The following is a 20106-nucleotide window of genomic DNA, read 5'->3' as shown; positions in this document are numbered from 1 at the left end:
TTGCAATGTCAAAACACGTCGTAGCACAGCTACAATGAAAACAATGTCTACTTTTTTTTCATCGAACAAGATGTGACAATACAACTTTGCAAATTTCCGACCGGATCTCACTGAAATAAATAACAGTCGTATTCAAACTTCTTCGGTAGGGTAACTTCATTCTCTCAACTCATTTGAAATTCTTCTAAGTATGACTAGATTCTTTAATGTTTTTTGTGAATTGATTCTCCTCATTTTATGCTCTTCTCCTCACTTGTCAACTGGTCACAAAGCAAGCAAGAAATGCATCGATGGCCAGAGGATCGAGAGCCGATAGCAGCTAACGGGGACCGTGAGGGGCCCGCACGTAGCCCCAAAAATACACACGGAGGTCGACGGGGCGTCGAAAAGCCTTGACAGAGCGCCTTTGGTTTTGCAAGTTCTGAAAGTGAGCCGGCTGTCGTCTTATTTTGTTGGTACAGCGAAGCGGCTGCCAGCCGTCATTCTATTTCTCGCCATTGCTCAGCCCTCCACCACAAACAAGCGTGTTAACAACAACCCTGCCCAATTTACACGCGACCCCCCGCACAAAAAATAAATAAATAAACAATTCGACGCCAGACTAACAGCATTTCAGTCCTACGTCGATCTCGAGTCTCTGCAGACGCTTTCAGCATTGATCTTCACACATGTATACTGTACCTTTGTCTGGATTCCCTTTGCAGGGACAAAAATCGCACTTTTCTGTACCATTACTGGTCAGTTGCCGGCACACGGGGATGATTATTGCCCACCGTGCGTCCTCAAGTGTGCGCTCAAATGGCTGGGGTGAACGAAGCTTTCGCTGCAAAGCGAGCACGCCAACGCCTTCTCCCCCGCGTGCGTCCTCGAGTGCGACTCCATGTGCGCCTTTTGCGTGAAGCGTTTCCCGCAAAGCGAGCAAGCGAAGGGCTTCTCCCCGCTGTGCGTCCTCATGTGCAGCGCCATGTTGGCCTTGTGCGTGAACGTCTTGGCACAAACGCCGCACGCGAAGGGTTTCTCCCCCGTGTGCGTCTTCCGGTGCGCCACCATGTTGGGCTTGTGCGAGAAGCTCTTCCCGCACAGCGGGCAGGCGAAGGGCTTCTCCCCCGTGTGCGTCCGGGCGTGCGACGCCATGCTCTCCTTGCGGAAGAAGGTGGCGCCGCACACGGAGCAGCCGTAGGGTTTTTCCCCCGTGTGCGTCTTCCGGTGCGCCACCATGTTGGGCTTGTGGAAGAAGGACTTTGCGCACACGGAGCAGGTGAAGGGCTTCTCCCCCGTGTGCGTCCTCTCGTGCGCCACCAGCGAGATCTTCTGGGCGAAGCCTTTGCCGCACGCCGAGCAGCTGAAGGGTTTCTCCCCCGTGTGGATCCTCACGTGCGACACCAAGTTGGACTTTTTGGAGAAGTTTTTACCGCAAACGGAGCAGGGAAAGGCTTTCCCTCCGGCGTGGCTCAACGCATGGACGTCCAAACTACCCTGACACGGGAAGATTCGATCGCAAACTGAGCAAGCGAAGGGGCCGACGCTGGCGTTCGTGCCGTCACCTTGGCGGCCCGAGGGCGTCGTCAAAGGCTCTTCGGCGTGGCCGTCGGCCTCGTCGCCGCTGCTGCCGTGATTGGACTCAGGCGGCTCCTCGTCGTCTTCGCTCTTTACGGAAATGGTGGTCAGAGGCAAATGGCTGCCGTCAGTCTCCCCTTCCTCATCCTTAATGTGGAAGGGCTGCAGTCCTGCCGCTTCGCCTTTGACGTAAGACGGCGACCGCGCCACACGGGAACTCCCAAACTGTGGAACTTCTTGTTGGTGTACTTGGCCCATTAGCTGCTGGCCGTCTGTGGGACACAAATGAGTCAAATGTTTAGTAAGTCGTTTCTTCAAATTAGCAACGCAATTAACAATTATTTTAATAATCGATGAACCTCTTGATTATTTTGTCGATTAATCCGATTTTTAAAAGTACCTTTTCTCAGTGAGCGCCTTTTTCCTCCAGTGCACCACTTTTTTCAACATGGAAATAGACCCATTCTATTCCATGACATTTTACCTCATCAGACCACGACTTTAGTTTTTATTATATTACACGTTAATTCTCAAAGCTGTTAACTTTTTTTGTGCTAAAAATTTATAAAAATGAGTCATTTCAACTATTGTATAATATGCACAGCTTTTTCGTAAAACAGAAGCAGAATTTCCTCTCGTATTGTACGAGAATAAAGTATGACTGTGATTAAAACATATGTTCATTTTCATTTTTTCAGTATTAGTGTTGTTCATGGTACGCCTTTGTAAACGTCGTTTCAAACAATCATCCAAAATGTAATTTACGATTCGGAATCGTCTATGAAACCGTTGAAATTGCGACAACGTGACGTCATTTTTCGTATTGATCCAGATGTATATGTGTGTGTGGCCTACGAGAGAAGGTGAATGTGTTCAATGGAGAAAGTCATCGCGGCTGTCGAAAACGTAATCGAGGCGACGAACAGACCTTGGATGCGCAGCACCGCCTGGGCAGCCTCCAGTTGTCGTTGTTGTCGGGCGTTCTCTTCTCTGGCTCGACCAAGTTGCTCCTCGTACGACGCCATGGTTGTTTGGAAAAGCACGAAGATCTCTTCGGCGGCCGCAATTAGTCGCTCCCTCACCAACTCTTTCAACATTTTAATGTTTTTTGTCCCTGCGTTTCGACACCGCTTCGGTTAGCTGCTGTTGCGGCTTTTCCACTGATTTTCTAACTTCCGCCTTTTTCTTCTTCGTTGGTGCCATGGCGGCGGCGGCGGCGACGTCAAACCGTCGCTGTTTTGCGACAGTATTTTTAACATGAACATAGAAATTAGTCGCTCCCTCACCAACTCTTTCAACATTTTGTTTTTTGTCCCCCCGTTTCGACACCGCTTCGGTTAGCTGCTGTAGCGCCTTTTCCACTGTTTTTCTAACTTCCGCCTTTTTCTTCTTCGTTGGTGCCATGGCGGCGGCGGCGCCGTCAAATCGTCGCTGTTTTACTACAGTATTTTTAACATGAACATAGGACAAACCTGCCAGGCCGAAGATTTCGTCGCCGGACGCACACAGTTCAACGAGTGCAGGAACGACACATGTCTCGAACGGGTTCTTTTCTTTTTCGATTGTACCGTTACGGCGGAACGTCAAACAGCCTCCATCTTGCGGCGGCACTGACGGATTGAGCCAAAAGCAAAGGGCATCGACGCCAGAATACAAATCGTCTTTATAGACAAGAAAAACCATACACAGTCACATTACTGTTGCTAGGTATAAATGTTATATTATTTTTGTACATTTTATACGTGATGGTCACACTACAACTATATAGACCATGACGACTGCGCACACTTACTTGCACGCCCACACACACAGCAACGAATCATTTTCTCTGTGAAGTCAAATATAATGACCCCTGAAAATAGTGATGTTGAGTTCTAATACAGTGTCAAGGGCAACAGTGATTTGTAGTGTACAGCACAATTTATCATTTATCTTCAGAAGAGCACTTTTTAAAAAGTGGACCGTTGTAAAAGTTCTATTCCGTTTTGTGCTTTCGCTTATGTGTATTCAAATTGCATTTATAACTAAACCTTAAACCACAAACTGAACAACTAAAAGGTTTTTCTCCTGTGTGTGTTATCATGTGTGATGCAAGATGGGACTTTTGAACGAAAGCTTTACCACAAACTGAGCAAAGAAAGGGTTTTTCTCCGGTGTGTTTTCTCATGTGTATAATCAATACCGAATTGTTAGCCAAATGTTTTCCGCAAACAGAGCAGATAAAACTTTTTTTACGTGTTTGTGAAGTTCCCTTGTTGCCAAGAGTTGTCTTCTTTTGAAAATAAGTCAAATGTTTGTTGGCGCCATCACAATCTGCGGCGCTCCTCAAAGGACCTTCCGTGTCGTCACTGTCTGACAGAGGAGCTAAAAAATTGTGCGGCGGTGGTCCCGGACTGTAACAAAGACATTTTGACCACTCGGGTTGTTTGTCGGCTTCGCTCCCCTCCAAGACAGCGGTCAGTGGAAAGTTGTTGACATCAACCTCCTCCTCTTCCTCCTTAATGACGAGGCGGCGTGGACGCTCCGTTTCCTCTTTCGAGTGTGAGGGCTGTTGATCCTCCTCCTCCAAACCGGAGCTCCCTCCGCGCTGTTGGACGTCTGCAGGCCAAAAACAGCCACTTCAGCAGGAGTAGAAACAGTGATGAGTCCATTCCAAACACTCCTCATGACCACATATTGAACAGCCAGTGGGCAAAAAAAGTAATAATAATAATAATAGTACTGGAATAAAAAACGTGTCCTTTTGTCTAGTCAGACTAACTACACTACTGCCCACCCATGCTCCTCATATAGATATAAATTCAAGCTAAAATACCGTTTTCCTGATCCGTCTACATGTCACGTGACGTCAGGGCGATGATACGAGCGGCTGATTGGCGAAATCAAGATGGTTTCCGCCCATCGCTTTGTTTTCCTTGCTAGCCTTTACACGGTGACTTTCCGTCGCTTAAACAATCGCCCATCCATCCATTATCCGAGCCTCTTCTCCTCAGGAGGGTCGCGGGCTTGCTGGAGCCTATCCGAGCCTCACACAGTCACATTACTGTTGCTAGGTATAAATGTTAGATATTATTTTAGTACATTTTATACGTGATGTTCACACTACAACTATATAGAGCATGACGCCTGCGCGCACTTACTCGCACGCCCACACACACAAAAATGAATCATTTTCTCTGTGAAGTCATAATGACCCCTGAAAATAATGATGGTGAGTTCTAATACAGTGTCAAGGGCAATAGTGATTTGTAGTGTACAGCACAATGTAACATTTATCTTCAGAAGAGCACTTTTTAAAAAGTGGACCGTTGTAAAAGTTCTATTCCGTTTTGTGCTTTCGCATATGTGTATTCAAATTGCACTTATAACTAAACCTTAAACCACAAACTGAACAACTAAAAGGTTTTTCTCCTGTGTGTGTTATCATGTGTGATGCAAGATGGGACTTTTGAACGAAAGCTTTACCACAAACTGAGCAAAGAAAGGGTTTTTCTCCGGTGTGTTTTCTCATGTGTATAATCAATACCGAATTGTTAGCCAAATGTTTTCCGCAAACAGAGCAGATAAAACTTTTTTTACGTGTTTGTGAAGTTCCCTTGTTGCCAAGAGTTGTCTTCTTTTGAAAATAAGTCAAATGTTTGTTGGCGCCATCACAATCTGCGGCGCTCCTGTCCTCTCTCGCTCGACGAAGTTGCTCCTCGTACGACGCGATCGTTTTCTCAAAAAGTCCGAAGATTTCGTCGGCGGCCGCAATGAGTCGCTCCCTCACTAACTCCTTCAACATTTTGGATCCGCTCCGATCTATTGCGGACGGTTGGGCGAGCGGCGAATAACACCAGTTCAATTGATTGGCGAAATCAAGATGGTTTCCGCCCATCGCTTTGTTTTCCTTGCTAGCCTTTACACGGTGACTTTCCGTCGCTTAAACAATCGCCCATCCATCCATTATCCGAGCCTCTTCTCCTCAGGAGGGTCGCGGGCTTGCTGGAGCCTATCCGAGCCTCCTTCGGGCAGCAGGCGGGGTCCACCCTGAACTGGTAACCAGCCAATCGCGGGGCACACGACGACAAGCGACCGTTCACAATCACAGTCACACCTCGGGCCAATCTAGAGGTTTGAAATCATTTTGAGAAAAACGGTCACAGGTCATGTGCAAATGAGCTCTCTCGGGTCGGAAAATGCTTCACGAATGCGTATGACTAATTCACATGTTGGTTTCGCTATTTACCTAAAGCAGACGCCATCAAAGTACTTTTAAACCTCACATGGGCTGATAACATGGTGCAAGTGTGCAGCAGAACCGGTACCTTGGACTCGTCGCACAGTCGGAGCGTTGTAAAGGGCTTTCAGTTGCCGACGGTGTCGCTCGGCCTCCTCTCTCGCTCGACCAAGTTGCTCCTCGTACGACGAAATGGTTCTCGCAAACAGTCCGAAGATTTCGTCGGCGGCCGTAATCAGTCGCTCCCTTATCAACTCTTGCAACATCCCGACGCTGTAACGGGTGCAAGCAGACAATTCGCTCCTCGCCCCTCGCGCCGGGGATGATGTCCAGTTGAAGCGCGGCTCGACACGCTCGGGCCCGCCAGCTGGTTTCTTCCTCGACGACGCGCTCACGGCGGCAAGGCGCCCGGACGTCGAACGGCCGCCACCTTGCGGCGGAATTGACGACGACTTGGAAGCCCGTCAGAAAATGATTTTCCGACGGGCTTCCAAGTCGATTTTCAAAATCGCCGCCAAGGAATCGAGATCGCACTCGAAAGACTCAACGGACGCCAACGCGATGCGACAGATATGTTTTATGCTGCGTCTTTGAGACCGTTTACAGGCGACGTTCACATTTCGCGAGACCGCAGAAATGTTCCAGGCGACAACAAGCACCGGTGCAGCATGGTCAGCGAGCCTGCCAAAATCGGGCGAAGGCGATCGATCACGACGAGAATGATTGGTAGTGTTCAGCAGAGACAAACGTGTCCAGATCTTCAGAAAAGGGGGCGCCGACAACTACTGGACTAGGGCGAAGCTGTTTTCATTCTCTCGGCGTTATGCACGCGCATGTGCACCTTCAAACTGGACCGATGACGAAAGTTTGCGCCGCAAACTGAGCAACTGTAGGGCTTTTCTCCGGTGTGCGTTCTCATGTGGATTTCCAAATGATACCTTCGAGAAAACGTCTTGTGACAGACTAAGCAACTAAAAGGTTTTTCCCCAGTGTGTGTTTTCATGTGCGTGGCGATGCTCGGCTTTTGAGCAAATCTTTTGCCGCAAACCGGGCACGGGAACGGTTTTTCTCCCGTGTGTGTTCTCAAGTGGATATTCAAAATGGAATTGGCGCCGAAGGCTTTGTGACAAAAAGAGCAGACGAAACGTTGTTGAGGCCTCTGTGGGGTCGTCTCCTTCGCAGAGTAGCCGGACTGCGCGTCGTCACCTTGGCGGGACGCGTGGCTCCTCGGAGGCTCTTCGAAGCGCGGCGCAACGAGGTGGTGTGCCGGCGCTCCACCGCTGTCGTCGCCACTCAGGCCGTGACGACGGAGCGTCAACCTCTTGGGTGGCTTGCCTTCATCCTCCCCGGTCTCGTCAGGCAGGGCAAACGCGACGATGTCTTCCTCCTTCACGCGGGGGTGCTGGAGATCCCTCGCGTCCTCTTTCGTGGAGACGGGCTGTGGGTTCTCTTCTTCCCCGACAAAGCTGAGGGGCTGCGGATGCTCCGGCTCCGCACTGGAGCACCCCCATTGCGGTTGGATATCTGCAAGGTACGAGCAACACAACCGCGGAACGTATCACGATTTAGGCAAAATATAGAGAGAGAATGAGAGAGAGAGACAGAGATTGGTGGAGCAACGCAAAACAAGAACACATTTTACAGTCAGTGAAAAAACCAACAAGAGGTTGTGGTTGCATTGTGTGGCTTCAAACAAAGGCGGACAACACTCCAAACGCGAAATTCATGACACAACGATGTTACTGCTCCTTTCACACTAAATGGACTCTTTTGTAAATTTGCTCCAATAAAACGCAAGTACTATGAACACAATGTGGCCTGGACCCTTTTGTTTCAACCGATGTCCCTTTTTCCCCACTGCATCCATCCGTGACCCCGATCTTCTCCTCACAAGGTTTCGCGGGCGGGCGCGCCGCAGCCGATCCCGGCCGTGTTCGGGGAGCAGGCGGGGTAACACCCTCAACCGGTCGGCGGCCCATCGTAGGGCATGCACACGTAGGCCAACAACACCCACTCGCGCCGACTCGGAGCGTCCAACGAACCTACCGCGCATGTTTTGGGAATGTGGCAGGAGATCGACGTACCCGGTGAAAAGCCACGCAGGCACGGAGAGAACATGCGAACTCCACACAGGAAGGCCGGAGCCGGACTCGAACGCCGCACCCTGTGCACTGCGAGGCGGACGCGCTAACCGCTCGTCCGGCGAGCGTGTTCCTGACGCGAATCAAGTGTTGGAAACATCGAGAGGGACCGCGAACGAACACACCTTTGACCCGGATGACAACTTGAGCGTTGTAAACATGCTCCAGTTGGCGTCGATGTCGTTCGCTGTCCTCTCTCGCTCGACGAAGTTGCTCCTCGTACGACGCGATCGTTTTCTCAAAAAGTCCGAAGATTTCGTCGGCGGCCGCAATGAGTCGCTCCCTCACCAACTCCTTCAACATTTTGGATCCGCTCCAATCTATTGCGGACGGTTGGGCGAGCGGCGAAAAACACCAGTTCAACCTCGCTTTTTGTCCCTCGTCGTCCGGTCCGGTCCAAGCTCGGACAACCAAACCAACTTCCGGCTCTTTTCTTCTTCGGCGGTGCTTTTCCGGCAGCATCCGACACGGCAAACGGCCGCCATCTTGCAAAGGTATTGACGACGGGTGAACAGCAGAGGAAATAAAAAAACACCCTCAAAGACGTCAGAATGCAACATGAAACATGAAAAGAAGACGCGCGGCGGTAAACTCACGTTTTCTACTATTTTGGAGTAATTGACACGCAACGTTTACATTTTGAGAACACGCCGTTGTATTTGTAAATTGGCACCTTACTTTCTAGGTGCAGCTCAAAAGAAGACACCAATATAGACCACGAAAACAATTTATCGCGCCCTGGACAGGAAGAAACATGAAACGGAACATTTCCAGCTTTTGAAGCGGGTTCTGACTACTGCAAAAGATTTATTCTCTCTGTTTTGTGTCTGCGCATGTGCGCGTTCAAATTGGAGCGATGGCGAAACCTTCCGCTACAAACTGAGCAACTGAAGGGTTTTTCTCCCGTGTGTGTTCTCATGTGTGACACAAGGTGTGGTTTTTGAGTGAACGCTTTACCGCAAACCAAGCAAAGAAAAGGTTTTTCTCCAGTGTGCGTCCTCATGTGCGATACCATGCTCGGCTTTTGTGTGAATCTTTTACCACAAACGGAGCAATGGAAAGGTTTTTCTCCAGTGTGAGTTCTCAAGTGTCTCATCAATATTGAGTTGTTGGCCAAAGTTTTACCGCAAACGCAGCAGGTAAAATGCTGTTCGCACATTTGTGACGTTTTCTCGTTGCCAAGCGTTGTCTTCTTTGCAGACCGGTTCGACTCTTTGCCAAGGCTCCTCAAAGATTCGTCTGTGCCGTCGCAATCTGACAGCGGGGCTAAAAGGTCATCTGGTAGTGGTGCTCCACAGTGGTCTCCACTTGGACTCTGATGATGAACCTGGGATGACTTGGGTGGTTTGTATTCGCTAGCGTCACTCTCCGCACGGGCAGCGGCCAGTGGCAACTTGCTGACGTGGGCCTCTTCCTCTTCCTCCTTCATGCGGGGGGGCTGCGGATACTCCAAATTGGAGCTCTCCCCGTGCTGCTGGTCGTCTGCGAGACACAAGCGACACAGTTTTGGCTCACGCGCGTCAGTTATCGTGTCATTCTCCCACTTGAAGTTGTTGATTCCAACAATAGCATGTAATCTTTTACACGCACACATAAATATATATATATTGGATGTAAATTCTTTTTTTTTCTTTATTCAACTTCGGCATGCTGATGAATTGAATTGCTGAAGGTCGGAGCGTTATTGAATGATAGGTTTATGTATTTATTTAACGTTTGCACAATGTTACCATGGCTTACAATATGTTGGACTACTTTTCCATTTATTTTAAATAAATTGACGGTAAGCTGCCACATGTTTACGTTTTGGTTTCACATGAATCTGACAAACCGATGCAATGCAATTCATGTTTTATCAAATTGATATCTCATTCAAGCTAAATATTTTTCTCATATGCTTGTATTGCTTTGCATTCAAACGGAGGAAGACCAATTTATTTTTTCTTCATTGATAGGATTTGACCGCCTCTTTGAACCGAGTTTGACCCGTCACGTGACGCCAGGGAAGCGTTTTAATTGGCTGATCGTGAAAGTCAAGATGGCTGCCCTCGGTCGGTTCGAATTCATTCTGTAGCCAAAGTGAGCACACGAAACCATACTGACGAGTTCAAGAGTTACGATTGTGTCGTCGTTTGACTGCAAATCGACCTCTTGGTCGGGAAAAGTGCTCAACCGAATGTAATGTAACATTTTGCGCTCACCGTTTTGGTCAAACGGCCATCCATAATGCATTTTTGAAGCTGTTATTGGATGAATTAAATGTCGAAATAGGGTGCACGTACCATCGATGCGTAGCACAATCTGCGCGCTGCAAACAGCTTCCATTTGTCGTCGGTGTCGCTCGGTCTCCTCTCTGGCTCGACAAAGTTGCTCCTTGTACGACGCGATCGTTCTTTCAAACAATCCGAAAATTTCGTCAGCGGCCGCGAGCAGTCGCTCCCTGACCAACTTTTGCAACATTTGGACGTTACGTGCAGTTCGATAAGCCCCAGAATAACAATCGAGTCGTACTTGTTCCTCTCGTCACAACGGAAGTTTTGCCTTTTTCTTCTTCGACGGTGCTTTTGCGGTTACGCGGCAATCTTCCACGCCAGGCGGCCGCCATCTTGCGGCGGGATTTAACGCGGCTGGAGACCAGTGCGGAAGAGAAATCAAGTGAACATCCAATGTACTTTGGAGGACACTCGGCGCTCCATTTGGGCTCTCCCGAGGAGCTAAGTACGGGCTTCTTTGACTTTGTGCACGTGGTCCTCTTAAAAACTTGATGAGAGAAGAAAGCAGCTCCAACCCAAAGTAGAGGCTACGCTCCATGTTGGGTTTCTTTTTTTGAAATCTGATTTTAATCCAATTGCGTTTGTGTTGTTTCTGCAATGTCTTCATCAGAGATTTTTGGGAAGGAGAACGGAGAACGAGAAGCCCCCCCCCCTCCCCCCACAGACCGACAAAGCAAGGACGGAAGAGGGCCCAAGGAACGCTCGGCCGGAGTTTGCTCGGAAGGTATAGCATAACGACTGTATGAGCGCCATGATCCCGGGCAGGACGCAGCCGATCGTTCACATTCTCAATTGAGGAAAAACAACATGAAAAATAAACAGGAGAGCTTGGAGTGTCCATTTTTGATATCGACAAGCATTTGGACAATGACAGTTTGACACACAACTAAGCAGCTGGCCCGTTTCTAGTTGGAAGGATCACTTACTTACACATGACCAAATCCTTACCGGTTAAGATACCAAAAGTGAGTCGGGACGATGGATGATAAATTATGAGACATCGACTCTCTCCGTGTTGTGCGTGCGCATGTGCGCAGTCAAATTGGAGCGCCGGGCATAGCTCCCGCCACAAATTAGACACGTGAAGGGCTTCTCACCTGTGTGTATTCTCATGTGTGACACCATGCTGGGCTTTTGGGTAAAGCCCTTCCCGCAAAATGAGCAGCCAAAGGGTTTTTCTCCAGTGTGTGTCCTCATGTGCGAAATCATGCTGGGCTTTTGAGTGAATCTTTTCCCGCAAAGTGAGCAGTGGAAGGGTTTTTCTCCAGTGTGTGTCCTCAAGTGTCGAATCAGTATTGATTTTTTAGCAAAACTTTTCCCACAAACGGAGCAGATAAAATGTCGTTGGCACGTTTCGGAAGTTTCCTTGTGGCCAAGAGTCCTCTTTCTGGAGGGTTTGTTGTCACCACGGCCAGCTAAATGCTCGTGCGGGTCCGCCGGTGTTCCTTCACGGCGGGCCCCTTCACTCGGAGGCCGATGAGCAAGCAGCGACGACTCGGGTGCTCTGTTGTTATCGCCGCGGCCGCCGTCTTCAGTCGGCGCAAAGAGGGCAGGAAGCGCAAACTTGCAGACGTCAGCCTCCTCCGCTTCCTCTTTAACACGGAGAGGCCTCTCCTTGACCTCTTTCAGGCGGGTCGGCTGTGGATCGTCGGCCTTGACATCTGCGGAACGTGAGCAACGCAAGCAGGCTTTGGCTCGCGCGTGCCAGGTATATTGTGAAAACGGTTTGAATGGTCACTCACTGCTTTTCTTGTCGCCATCAATTTTTTGAACACGATCGTCATTTCTTTGAGGCGAGGAAGACGGTTCGGGACCATTAAAATTCTTAGGGAACTAATAAAATTCCAATAAAAACACTAAGCGCATGAAATGGAACCAAACCTGCTCGGGGGAAGAGACGGATAGAAAATGAAGGCAGACCAAATGACATTCAATGATGATCGAGTATAATTGCGTCTGAGTTGCGTTGAACCTTCAAAGTCGAAGGCATTGGCATTCAATCGCTCAAGGGTTTGCCCTGGAGCGTTTCGCAAAGCGCTTTCGTTTCACTCGCGTTTGACTCGGCTCACACGTCCGTCAGTCCACTCGGCGTCTATTTTCCGAGACTTGAGTCTACGGCGTAGGCCTGCTGTGTTTTCATCGCGGTCAAGAAAGAATACCGGGAGAGTTTTGGCGTGGTGCGGCGCGCTTGGGACAACGAGTTTGAAAGCCGCTCGAGGCGGCCACCGATGACTGACCTTCGCCGCGGATCCCAACCGGAGTCTCGCGAACGGCTTCCAGTTGTCGTCGGCGGCGCTCGCTCTCCTCCCTGGCGCGACAAAGTTGCTCCTCGTACGACGCGATCGTACTTTGGAACAGGCCGAAGATGTCGTCGGCGGCCGCGAGCAGTCGCTCCCTCACCAACTCTCTCAACATTTTGATGCTGGAAGACCGTTCAAAGGAAATCGCTTCGCTCCTCGTCGTCGCTTCTGCGTTAGCAGCTAGGCTAAACCTTCGTCTTCCTCTTTTTGTGTGTGGTCTGCAAAACAGCGCGTGGGCGCCACCTACCGGACCGGAGTGTAAGCCAAACAAGTTGAACATTTCCACCGGCAGATAAGTGAGTATTTTCCATCGTGTGCATTTCACAAAAAAAGCTTCATGGTCGTCACGGCACGCGCCACAGTCTTGAGCAGAAGTTGCTCCAATGCGTGTCTTACCGCGCGCTTTCTCTCTGGCTTCCCCTGTCCTGAAAAGGAAACCGCCGGACTCCCTGAACAGAGCTTTGCCGGTCTCCGGCCCTGGACAAGTCAGGGGACTTCGTCAAATCGAAAGGAAAACGTCCGAGTTAGAAATAATGGCCGTTAGGAAACTAAGGTCATGGAAACCATGCTAATAGTTGCTAAAGTATACAGCACCACACGAATGAGCCGATTTCGAGTCTTCAGCCGAATGCAGGCCTGTCACCATTCTGCAAGGTCAGCAGAACCCAGGAGGGTCATTTTTGGCCCACAGCTTTTGGAACGAGCTCAGACAGAATACAAAAGATGCTTGGGGGGTTAAGGTGGGCATTCTGCAAGCTACTACTTTAGGAAGTGTTCATTTATGTAGCCTCACAAGTTCACAGCCGCTTCGATTTAGAAACACCTGACAGACACCAACATTGGCAAAATTGTTTGGTCAAAAGAAAAAAAAAAACTGCCTTTGCGTGTTTTTAATGCAGATTCAACCAAGGCACAATCCTGCGTCAAAGCTTTAGGCCACAGTTCCATCTGCGGTGTTTGTTTTAAAAGACAGTACACATGTGGCGGACGCGTTCCATTTTGGCAACTTCGCTTGATCGTTGGGGAGCATCCATCCATCCCTACGCGGTCGGAGAAAAGTAAGTGACGCCACTAGCTGCCGTACTCAAGGGGCAACTGCTCGAGATGGAGAAGGAGCTGCACAAAGGTCAGAATCCAATTCGTCTTTACTGTAAATAATTAAATGCACCCAAAACGACGCCAGATGTAAAAAATTTCGGCGAAAGCAGTACAGTGATCCCTCGCGCACCGTATCTTAGTGTTGTGTGTGCGAGAACGGTTTTTTGTTGAAGTGCTAACTTTTTGGGGGGGGTGAGTTAAGCTGCACTGCGACCCCGTGAGGGCTGAGGCCACGCCTCCCATGCAAGAAGAGATTGTCACCTTTCGCCGGGGGTTTCTGGTCCCCATGGGGGCCGAGTGGAAAATCTCTACTGTCCCTTCTTGTGCGTCCGCGCGTGCACGGTCAAGCTGTTCTTGTGAGCGTAGCGTTCGCCGCAAATGGAGCAGCCGTAAGGTTTTTCTCCCGTGTGCGTTCGCGTGTGTGTGACCAAGTGCGACTTGAGGGAGAAGGCTTTGTGACACAGCGAGCAGGCGTAAGGTTTCTCTCCCGTGTGCACTCTCAGGTGCGAGCTCATGTAATCCTTGCGGGAGAAGGTTTTGCCACAAAGTGAGCAACGAAAGGGTTTTTCCCCCGTGTGCGTCCTGGCGTGTTTCACCTCGTGCGACTTGTGAGCAAATCGTTTACCGCACAGTGAGCACTGGAACGGTTTTTCTCCGGTGTGCGTTCTCATGTGCGACGCCACGTGCGACTTGTGAGAGAAGGTTTTGGCGCACAGCGAGCAGCTGAAGGCTTTTTCCCCCGTGTGTGTTTTGGCGTGCGATATCAGATACGGCTTGTGGGAGAAGGTTTTACCGCAGGTGGCGCAACTAAAGGGCTTTTCTCTGCCGTGCGTCTTCATGTGCGACTCCACGTGTTCCTTGCGCGAGAAGGTGGTGCCGCAGAGTGAGCAACGAAAGGGTTTCTCTCCTGTGTGCGTTCTCCCGTGAGAGTCCAGGTGCGGCTTTTGGGAGAAGGTTTTACCGCAGGTCGAGCAACCGTAGGGTTTCTCCCCCGTGTGCGTTCTCATGTGTCTAATCAGATACTGTTTGGCAAAAGCTTTTCCGCAGACCGAGCAGGTGACGCGCTTTTTGCACCTTGGGGCAGTTTCCTGCTTGCCAGGAGTCGTCCGCTTTTCAGAGCCTTTCGAGTGCCGGTCGTCACTTGGACGCTCTGCGCCGCTCCTCCAAGTTTCTTCTGGGTCGTCACTGTCTGACAGGGGCGCTAAGAGCTTGTCTGAAAGCGGCCCCCCCCCACACTGGTCTCCACGTGGACTGCCATCACGAAACTGCGACCACTCGGGTCGTTCATCTTCATCATCTTCACTCTTCACCACGACGACGGTCAGGGGGAATGTGCCGGCATCAGCCTCCTCCTCCTCCTCCTCCTCTTTCATGTCGACGGGGGGTGGAGCCACCGGCTCCAAAGCGGCGCTCCCTCCGAGCTGCTGGACGTCTGCAAGGCACGAACAATGCGGACGACCGATGAAATTCTCATTCGATTATATGTCGCAGAAAATGGAAAGTCGTTTTTGGGCAGCGTTTCCCCGCCGCATCCGAGGCCTGTCCCTCGCCCCCAGCCCCCAGCCCCGCTGCCTTCAACATTCATGAATAGAAAGCGAGAGGAAGAACAGGTTGTGAATTTGATGTACGTCTGAATTTGAGAGTGTGCCTAAGTATCACCCCGCCCCCACCCAAAAAAAATGAAGGAAATGAATAACATTTGTGGTCGCTGCACAGGTACACAGCAAACGAAATTCACGACTAACGGAGGGAGACTGAATGGATAAATCCGTCTAGTCACCACTTCCAGATCCACAGCCTTTGTCAGATGCAAAAAAATATATAAATAAGGGAAAGGTGCAGACAGCACGCACATCAGTAAGTAATGTGTGTTGATAAATCCCACTTTACCTAAAGTGCCTCACTTGCATTGAGAAATGCCCCCGATTGACCATTTGGATGATCAGCAATCCCTTTCAGAAATCTAAAATCATGGCAAAGAGGGCGGAGAGAATCTCTGAAACCAACAGTGACGTACTTGTCCGAGAAATGGAAACAAATAAATCGTACTCTTTGGAGCTATTTTTGCCGGTGTTAGAAAAAAAAAAAAAAAAAGATTTTCTATCTAACTCAATGACCCCACCTCCCCAAAAAAGGGTGTCACGGCCCACAGACAAGAATTACCTTTAGTTAACTGGAGGACGACATAAAAAAACAAAACAAAGAAACTCCCCCCGAATATAACGAATGTTTGGGGATTTCTTTTTTTGAGAAGGAGTGCAAATATGCGAATGAGCGCTTGTCGAATTGTATCTTAGAAATAAAAAAAAAAACAAACGTCTCACAATCCATGCTTGCTGTTCACGCTGTGGCCTCTTGGGGGCAGTGTGGCGCAGGCATGAAGAAAAAAACCATTGGTTCCTGAGCACGGTCACCTTTGCGGTCCGCGACGCTCCTCAAAGGTTCTTGTGCATCATCACGATGACACAGTGGAGCCGAGAGCTCGTCTGGTGGTCCGCCACCAAGCTGTGACCACTCGGCCGCTTTGTCGTTCTCGTCTTCGGTCTTCACCACCACCACGCTCAGCGCCAACTTCTTGACATGGGCCTCCTCCTTTTCCTCCGCTTCATTTTTCCCACAAGGGGGTTTGGGTTCTTCTCGGCAACCAAACAGCTGCTGCACATCTGAGAGACACAAGAGACACACATTTGAACCTCCAAGCACCATCTTGTTGGCTTCTCAAGTTCCACCCGACTCTGTATCCAAAACTGTGGCCGTCATATCAATATACTGTGTAGAGATTTTTATTTTTTTTGGGGGGGGGGGTGTGATTATCGAGCGAAAATGCGTTAAATGAGCAAGTTGAAGACGAGCAAACGCACCTTGTGGAATTTGAGTGGAGGAAATTGTTGCCCGTTGTCGCTCGAGCTGCTGCCTTGGTCGACAAAGTTCACTTTTGGACATACTCGAGTTATTTGTTAGGAGCGCTTTCGCCCCCTCACCCTTGCTGTGGCGTCACCAACTTCCGCCTTTTTCCTTCTTCGCCGGTACTTGGCGTGTCCCAACGCGCCCATGACGCACAGCCGCCATCTTGTGGCGGTATCGATGAGAAAGAAGATGGCGACGCCCCGCTTTTTTTTTAAATTAAGTCAGAGAAACGAAAAGTACAAATTAAGTAAAGTGAGATTTACTAAGAAATGATCATTCCCCACCCCGCCTAAAAAGGGCTACTTTTAGAGCCACTTCTGGACACTGAGTCAACACTGTTGTTCCTTGACATGAAATGGTTTCTTCCACTTTTATTGTGTTTCCCAACATACATACAGACATTGGTCTAAAGCCCTCACGTCGACGACAGATTTTCTGTGATTTTTTTTCTTAACTCAAAGGGAATCATTTATTGATGTACAATTGAAAACATTGTGTTTGTTTTGTTGAGATCTTTGAGAAAGGTTTGCTATCCCAGCTGTCTTCAGACTGTAGGCGGGGGACACCCTGAACCAGCCAATCGCAGGGCACACACAGACGAACAACCATCCGCGCTCACACTCACACCTTGGGACAATTTCGAGTGTTCACTCAGCCTGCCACGCACGTTTTTATTTGGAAACCAGAGTACCCGGAGAAAACCCACGCAGGCACGGGGAGAACACGCAAGCTCCGCACAGAGAGCCCGGAGCCGGGATCGAACCCACAAACTCTGCACCGTGAGGTCGACGCGCTAACCACTGGACCACCGGGCCGCCTTGTCCACATCAGCCGATATGAAATCCCTTGCGATAAAAACTTCAGCTGAATTGTTTGTGTTTCATTTTGAACTTCAATTCTCAGTTGCAGATCGGCTGTTTGGACTTTGTTCAGCACTGTTTTTTCTTTCTTGAAAATGATCAGCCATCGGTGAAATGGAAATGCGATGAATGAAAAGTACTGGGGGTATCGCTTACTCGGTATCGGTCAGATTTTGAGCGCAGTTGCGACGATCAAACGTTCACTCTTTGCCTTTGCTGTGCGTTTGCATGTGCGCAGTCAAATTGGCCCGGAGTGTGTAGCGTTCAGCGCACTGGAGGCAACCAAAGGGTTTGTCCGCCGCGTGCGCTCTCACGTGTGTGTCCAGGTGCTCCTTTTGTGAGAAAGTTTGACGACAGAGCGAACAACTCCGGGGTTTCTCCGCAGCGTGTCTCCTCACGTGCGCCGCCAGATTTGACTTGTGAGAGAAGGTTTTGGCACACAGCGAGCAGCTGAAGGGTTTCTCTCCCGTGTGCGTTTTCAGGTGGGATTTCACGTGCTCCTTGCGAGAGAAGGTCTTGGCGCAAAAAGGGCAAGGGAAGGGTTTCTCTCCCGTGTGCGTTCTCAGGTGCGACGCCAGATAGGGCTTTTGAGAGAAGACCTTACCGCAGGCCGAGCAACGGTAGGGTTTTTCTCCCGTGTGGATTCTCATGTGCGATTCCATATTCTCCTTTTGAGAGAAGGGTTTCCCGCAAAAGGAGCAAGTGAAGGGTTTCTCTCCCGTGTGCGTTCGCAGGTGCAATTCCAGATGTGGCTTCTGAGAGAAGGCTTTGCCGCAAGTTGAGCAAGTGAAGGGTTTTTCTCCCGTGTGCGTTCTCATGTGCGTCGTCATGTGTTGCTTCTGGGCAAAACGTTTGGCACAAACCGAGCAACGAAACGTTTTGTGACGCGGTCGCGGCCTCGGCTTGTTGCCGAGCGCCGTCTCTTTTTCGGAGCCTGTCGACAGTCTGCCGCGCCCTTCGCTGTGGGCGGCGCCGCTCAAAGGTCCGTCGTCCACGTCGTCGCTGTCCGACAGCGGCGCCAGGAGGTTGCGCGCCGGTGGGCCTTCGTCGTGACGAAGACGCGAGCCCTCATGCGGCTCGCCTTTGCCGTCTCCGCTCTCCGAAGGGACGCCGATGGGTGGGAACCTGCTGATGTCAGACTCCTGCTCCTCCTCTTTGACATGGAGGCGTTCGGGCTCCTCCTCCTCCTCCTCTTCTTTAACCTGCCAAGGGGGGTGCGGAGCCTGTTCTTCCCCATTCACGTGGGGGGGCCGAGGATCCTCCTCTTCCTCTTTCACGCGGGGCGGCAGAAGACCGGCCGGCTGCCGGATGCCTGCAGGGCACAAGCGACAGTTTGGACGAGGCAAAGTCAACGGCGTTGCGAGTTCACTGCGCGCCATCACGGCGCAAAGAGTCGTGTCGCCGAGATGACCGAGAAGAAGGAACTTTCATCTTGACTTGACAAGTAGCTTAGTTTACTTACTAATGACAATAGCGCTATGACCATCTTGTCTACTTTCGGTTAAATTAGGTTGAAGGTTTCTTTTTTTTGGGGGGGGGGGTGAGGGCTGAAGCAACAGCCGAAACTGTCACTTTTTCTTTTCACGGAAAAAACACCATTGTCTGGACAAAAAAAGAAACCTTAAACCTTACGGATTACAAGTTACTTTATGAGTTACATTCAAGAGACGCCACAACCTTGCCTAATATTAAATTTGTCAACCCATTTTGGAAATGAAGTACAGTCTATAAAATGAAGCAAGAATGATCAAGCGTCATCAGCGTTTATGCTGCACGGCTCATGTTCCGCCATGTCGTTACGTTCCATTTTATAGTCTCCACATCCCCATTCGAATGGCTGCTTTTTGGGATCTAGGCAAGGAGCCCAAGGTCATTCACTTCAAAGCTTTTTCCACCGTTCACGTGACCTCGAGCGTGTCGCGTGGCCACAAATTGTTTTCGACTATTGTGACTTTGGGGTCGTGCGACTCAAGTAAAAAAGTAAAAAGTGCTCCCGCTCAAATGAGCCGGTAGGTTTTCGGTGCTTTTAAAATATTTCCTCTTCCTATTTTGTGACTTCCCACCATTTCTTTCGTCGCCAGCAACAAAATTAAACTTGATATCAGTTCTTTTTGTACATGACCACGACTTATGTCCCCCCTCCGTCCCTCTTTCGGCCACTCTTCCGCCAGGGAGAAGCCGTTTTAATTGAGCTAGCAGAAGACGAGTGATGAACGCACCTTGGATCCTTTGGATGGACGAATCTCCGTCGCGTTGTTGCCGTTGTGTCTCGTTCCGCAATTTTGCTCGACAAAATTCGTCTTGTGACATTTTCTTGTGGTCTTTTGGGGCGATTTTTAAAGCTTTCTCCCTCGCGCTTTATCTCGTCCTCTGCAGTCGACTCCGCCTCTCCCTCCCGACCCCACCCACCTTTTCTTCTTCGGTGGTGGTTTCACAGCAGCGAAGGGCAGCCATGACACCGCGCGGTCGCCATCTTGCGACGGTAATGACAAGCGAAAGCGTGACAGAAATCAGTGTAATCCAATAAACAATTTCAGAAAATAAACAAAACAAATCCGTGTCGTAATACAGCGAAAACAATAATAATGGAATGATATTATGAGTAAATAAATATTTTTTTCAAGAAAAGTGACATATATGAAAAAAAAGGGTTTTTAAAAGATCTGTTATATAAGAAAAACTCGTGTTTTTTCTGGCGAAAAAAAAAACGCTATCACAACCCCCCCCCCCCGAAAAATATATATACTGTAT

At 49.7% G+C, this 20106-nt stretch overlaps 2 protein-coding genes across 2 annotated transcripts; both read right to left on the bottom strand.

The window, feature by feature from the left end:
- Positions 1-51: 51 nt before the first annotated feature.
- LOC109513439 (uncharacterized) lies at positions 52-19917 on the bottom strand. Its single transcript, XM_019865928.1, has 13 exons — positions 19575-19917; positions 17559-18667; positions 16450-16582; positions 16003-16251; positions 13899-15020; positions 12428-12967; positions 11288-11851; positions 9136-9399; positions 6983-7300; positions 5865-6236; positions 3542-4155; positions 2486-2687; positions 52-1829 (listed from the first exon to the last, which is right to left on the bottom strand). Exons 1-13 carry the CDS (start codon positions 19663-19665, stop codon positions 763-765), a joined length of 6645 nt encoding a protein of 2214 aa, XP_019721487.1. The 5' UTR covers positions 19666-19917; the 3' UTR covers positions 52-762.
- Positions 6342-8478, bottom strand: LOC109513472 (protein glass-like). Its single transcript, XM_019865979.1, has 2 exons — positions 8043-8478; positions 6342-7300 (listed from the first exon to the last, which is right to left on the bottom strand). Exons 1-2 carry the CDS (start codon positions 8377-8379, stop codon positions 6567-6569), a joined length of 1071 nt encoding a protein of 356 aa, XP_019721538.1. The 5' UTR covers positions 8380-8478; the 3' UTR covers positions 6342-6566.
- Positions 19918-20106: the final 189 nt, after the last annotated feature.

Source organism: Hippocampus comes, unplaced genomic scaffold, assembly GCF_001891065.2.
Source record: "Hippocampus comes isolate QL1 unplaced genomic scaffold, H_comes_QL1_v1.1 scaffold190, whole genome shotgun sequence".
Taxonomy (NCBI): Eukaryota; Metazoa; Chordata; class Actinopteri; order Syngnathiformes; family Syngnathidae; genus Hippocampus; species Hippocampus comes.
The sequence above is the reverse complement of the archived record's forward strand: the minus strand, read 5'-3'. Positions and strand labels throughout refer to the sequence as shown.

What these genes read in the sequence shown, in the direction of transcription:
- LOC109513472 (XM_019865979.1), bottom strand. Translation starts at nt 8,379, where the DNA reads ATGCTGCCGGAAAAGCACCGCCGAAGAAGAAAAGAGCCGGAAGTTGGT. An exon ending in AGTTGTCATCCGGGTCAAAG is followed by an intron (nt 7,301 to 8,042) that starts GTGTGTTCGTTC and finishes CGTACCTTGCAG; the next exon opens with ATATCCAACCGCAATGGGGG.
- LOC109513439 (XM_019865928.1), bottom strand. Translation starts at nt 19,665, where the DNA reads ATGTCACAAGACGAATTTTGTCGAGCAAAATTGCGGAACGAGACACAA. An exon ending in GTCCATCCAAAGGATCCAAG is followed by an intron (nt 18,668 to 19,574) that starts GTGCGTTCATCA and finishes TGTGCCCTGCAG; the next exon opens with GCATCCGGCAGCCGGCCGGT. An exon ending in GACGCACAAGAAGGGACAGT is followed by an intron (nt 12,968 to 13,898) that starts AGAGATTTTCCA and finishes TGACTTGTCCAG; the next exon opens with GGCCGGAGACCGGCAAAGCT.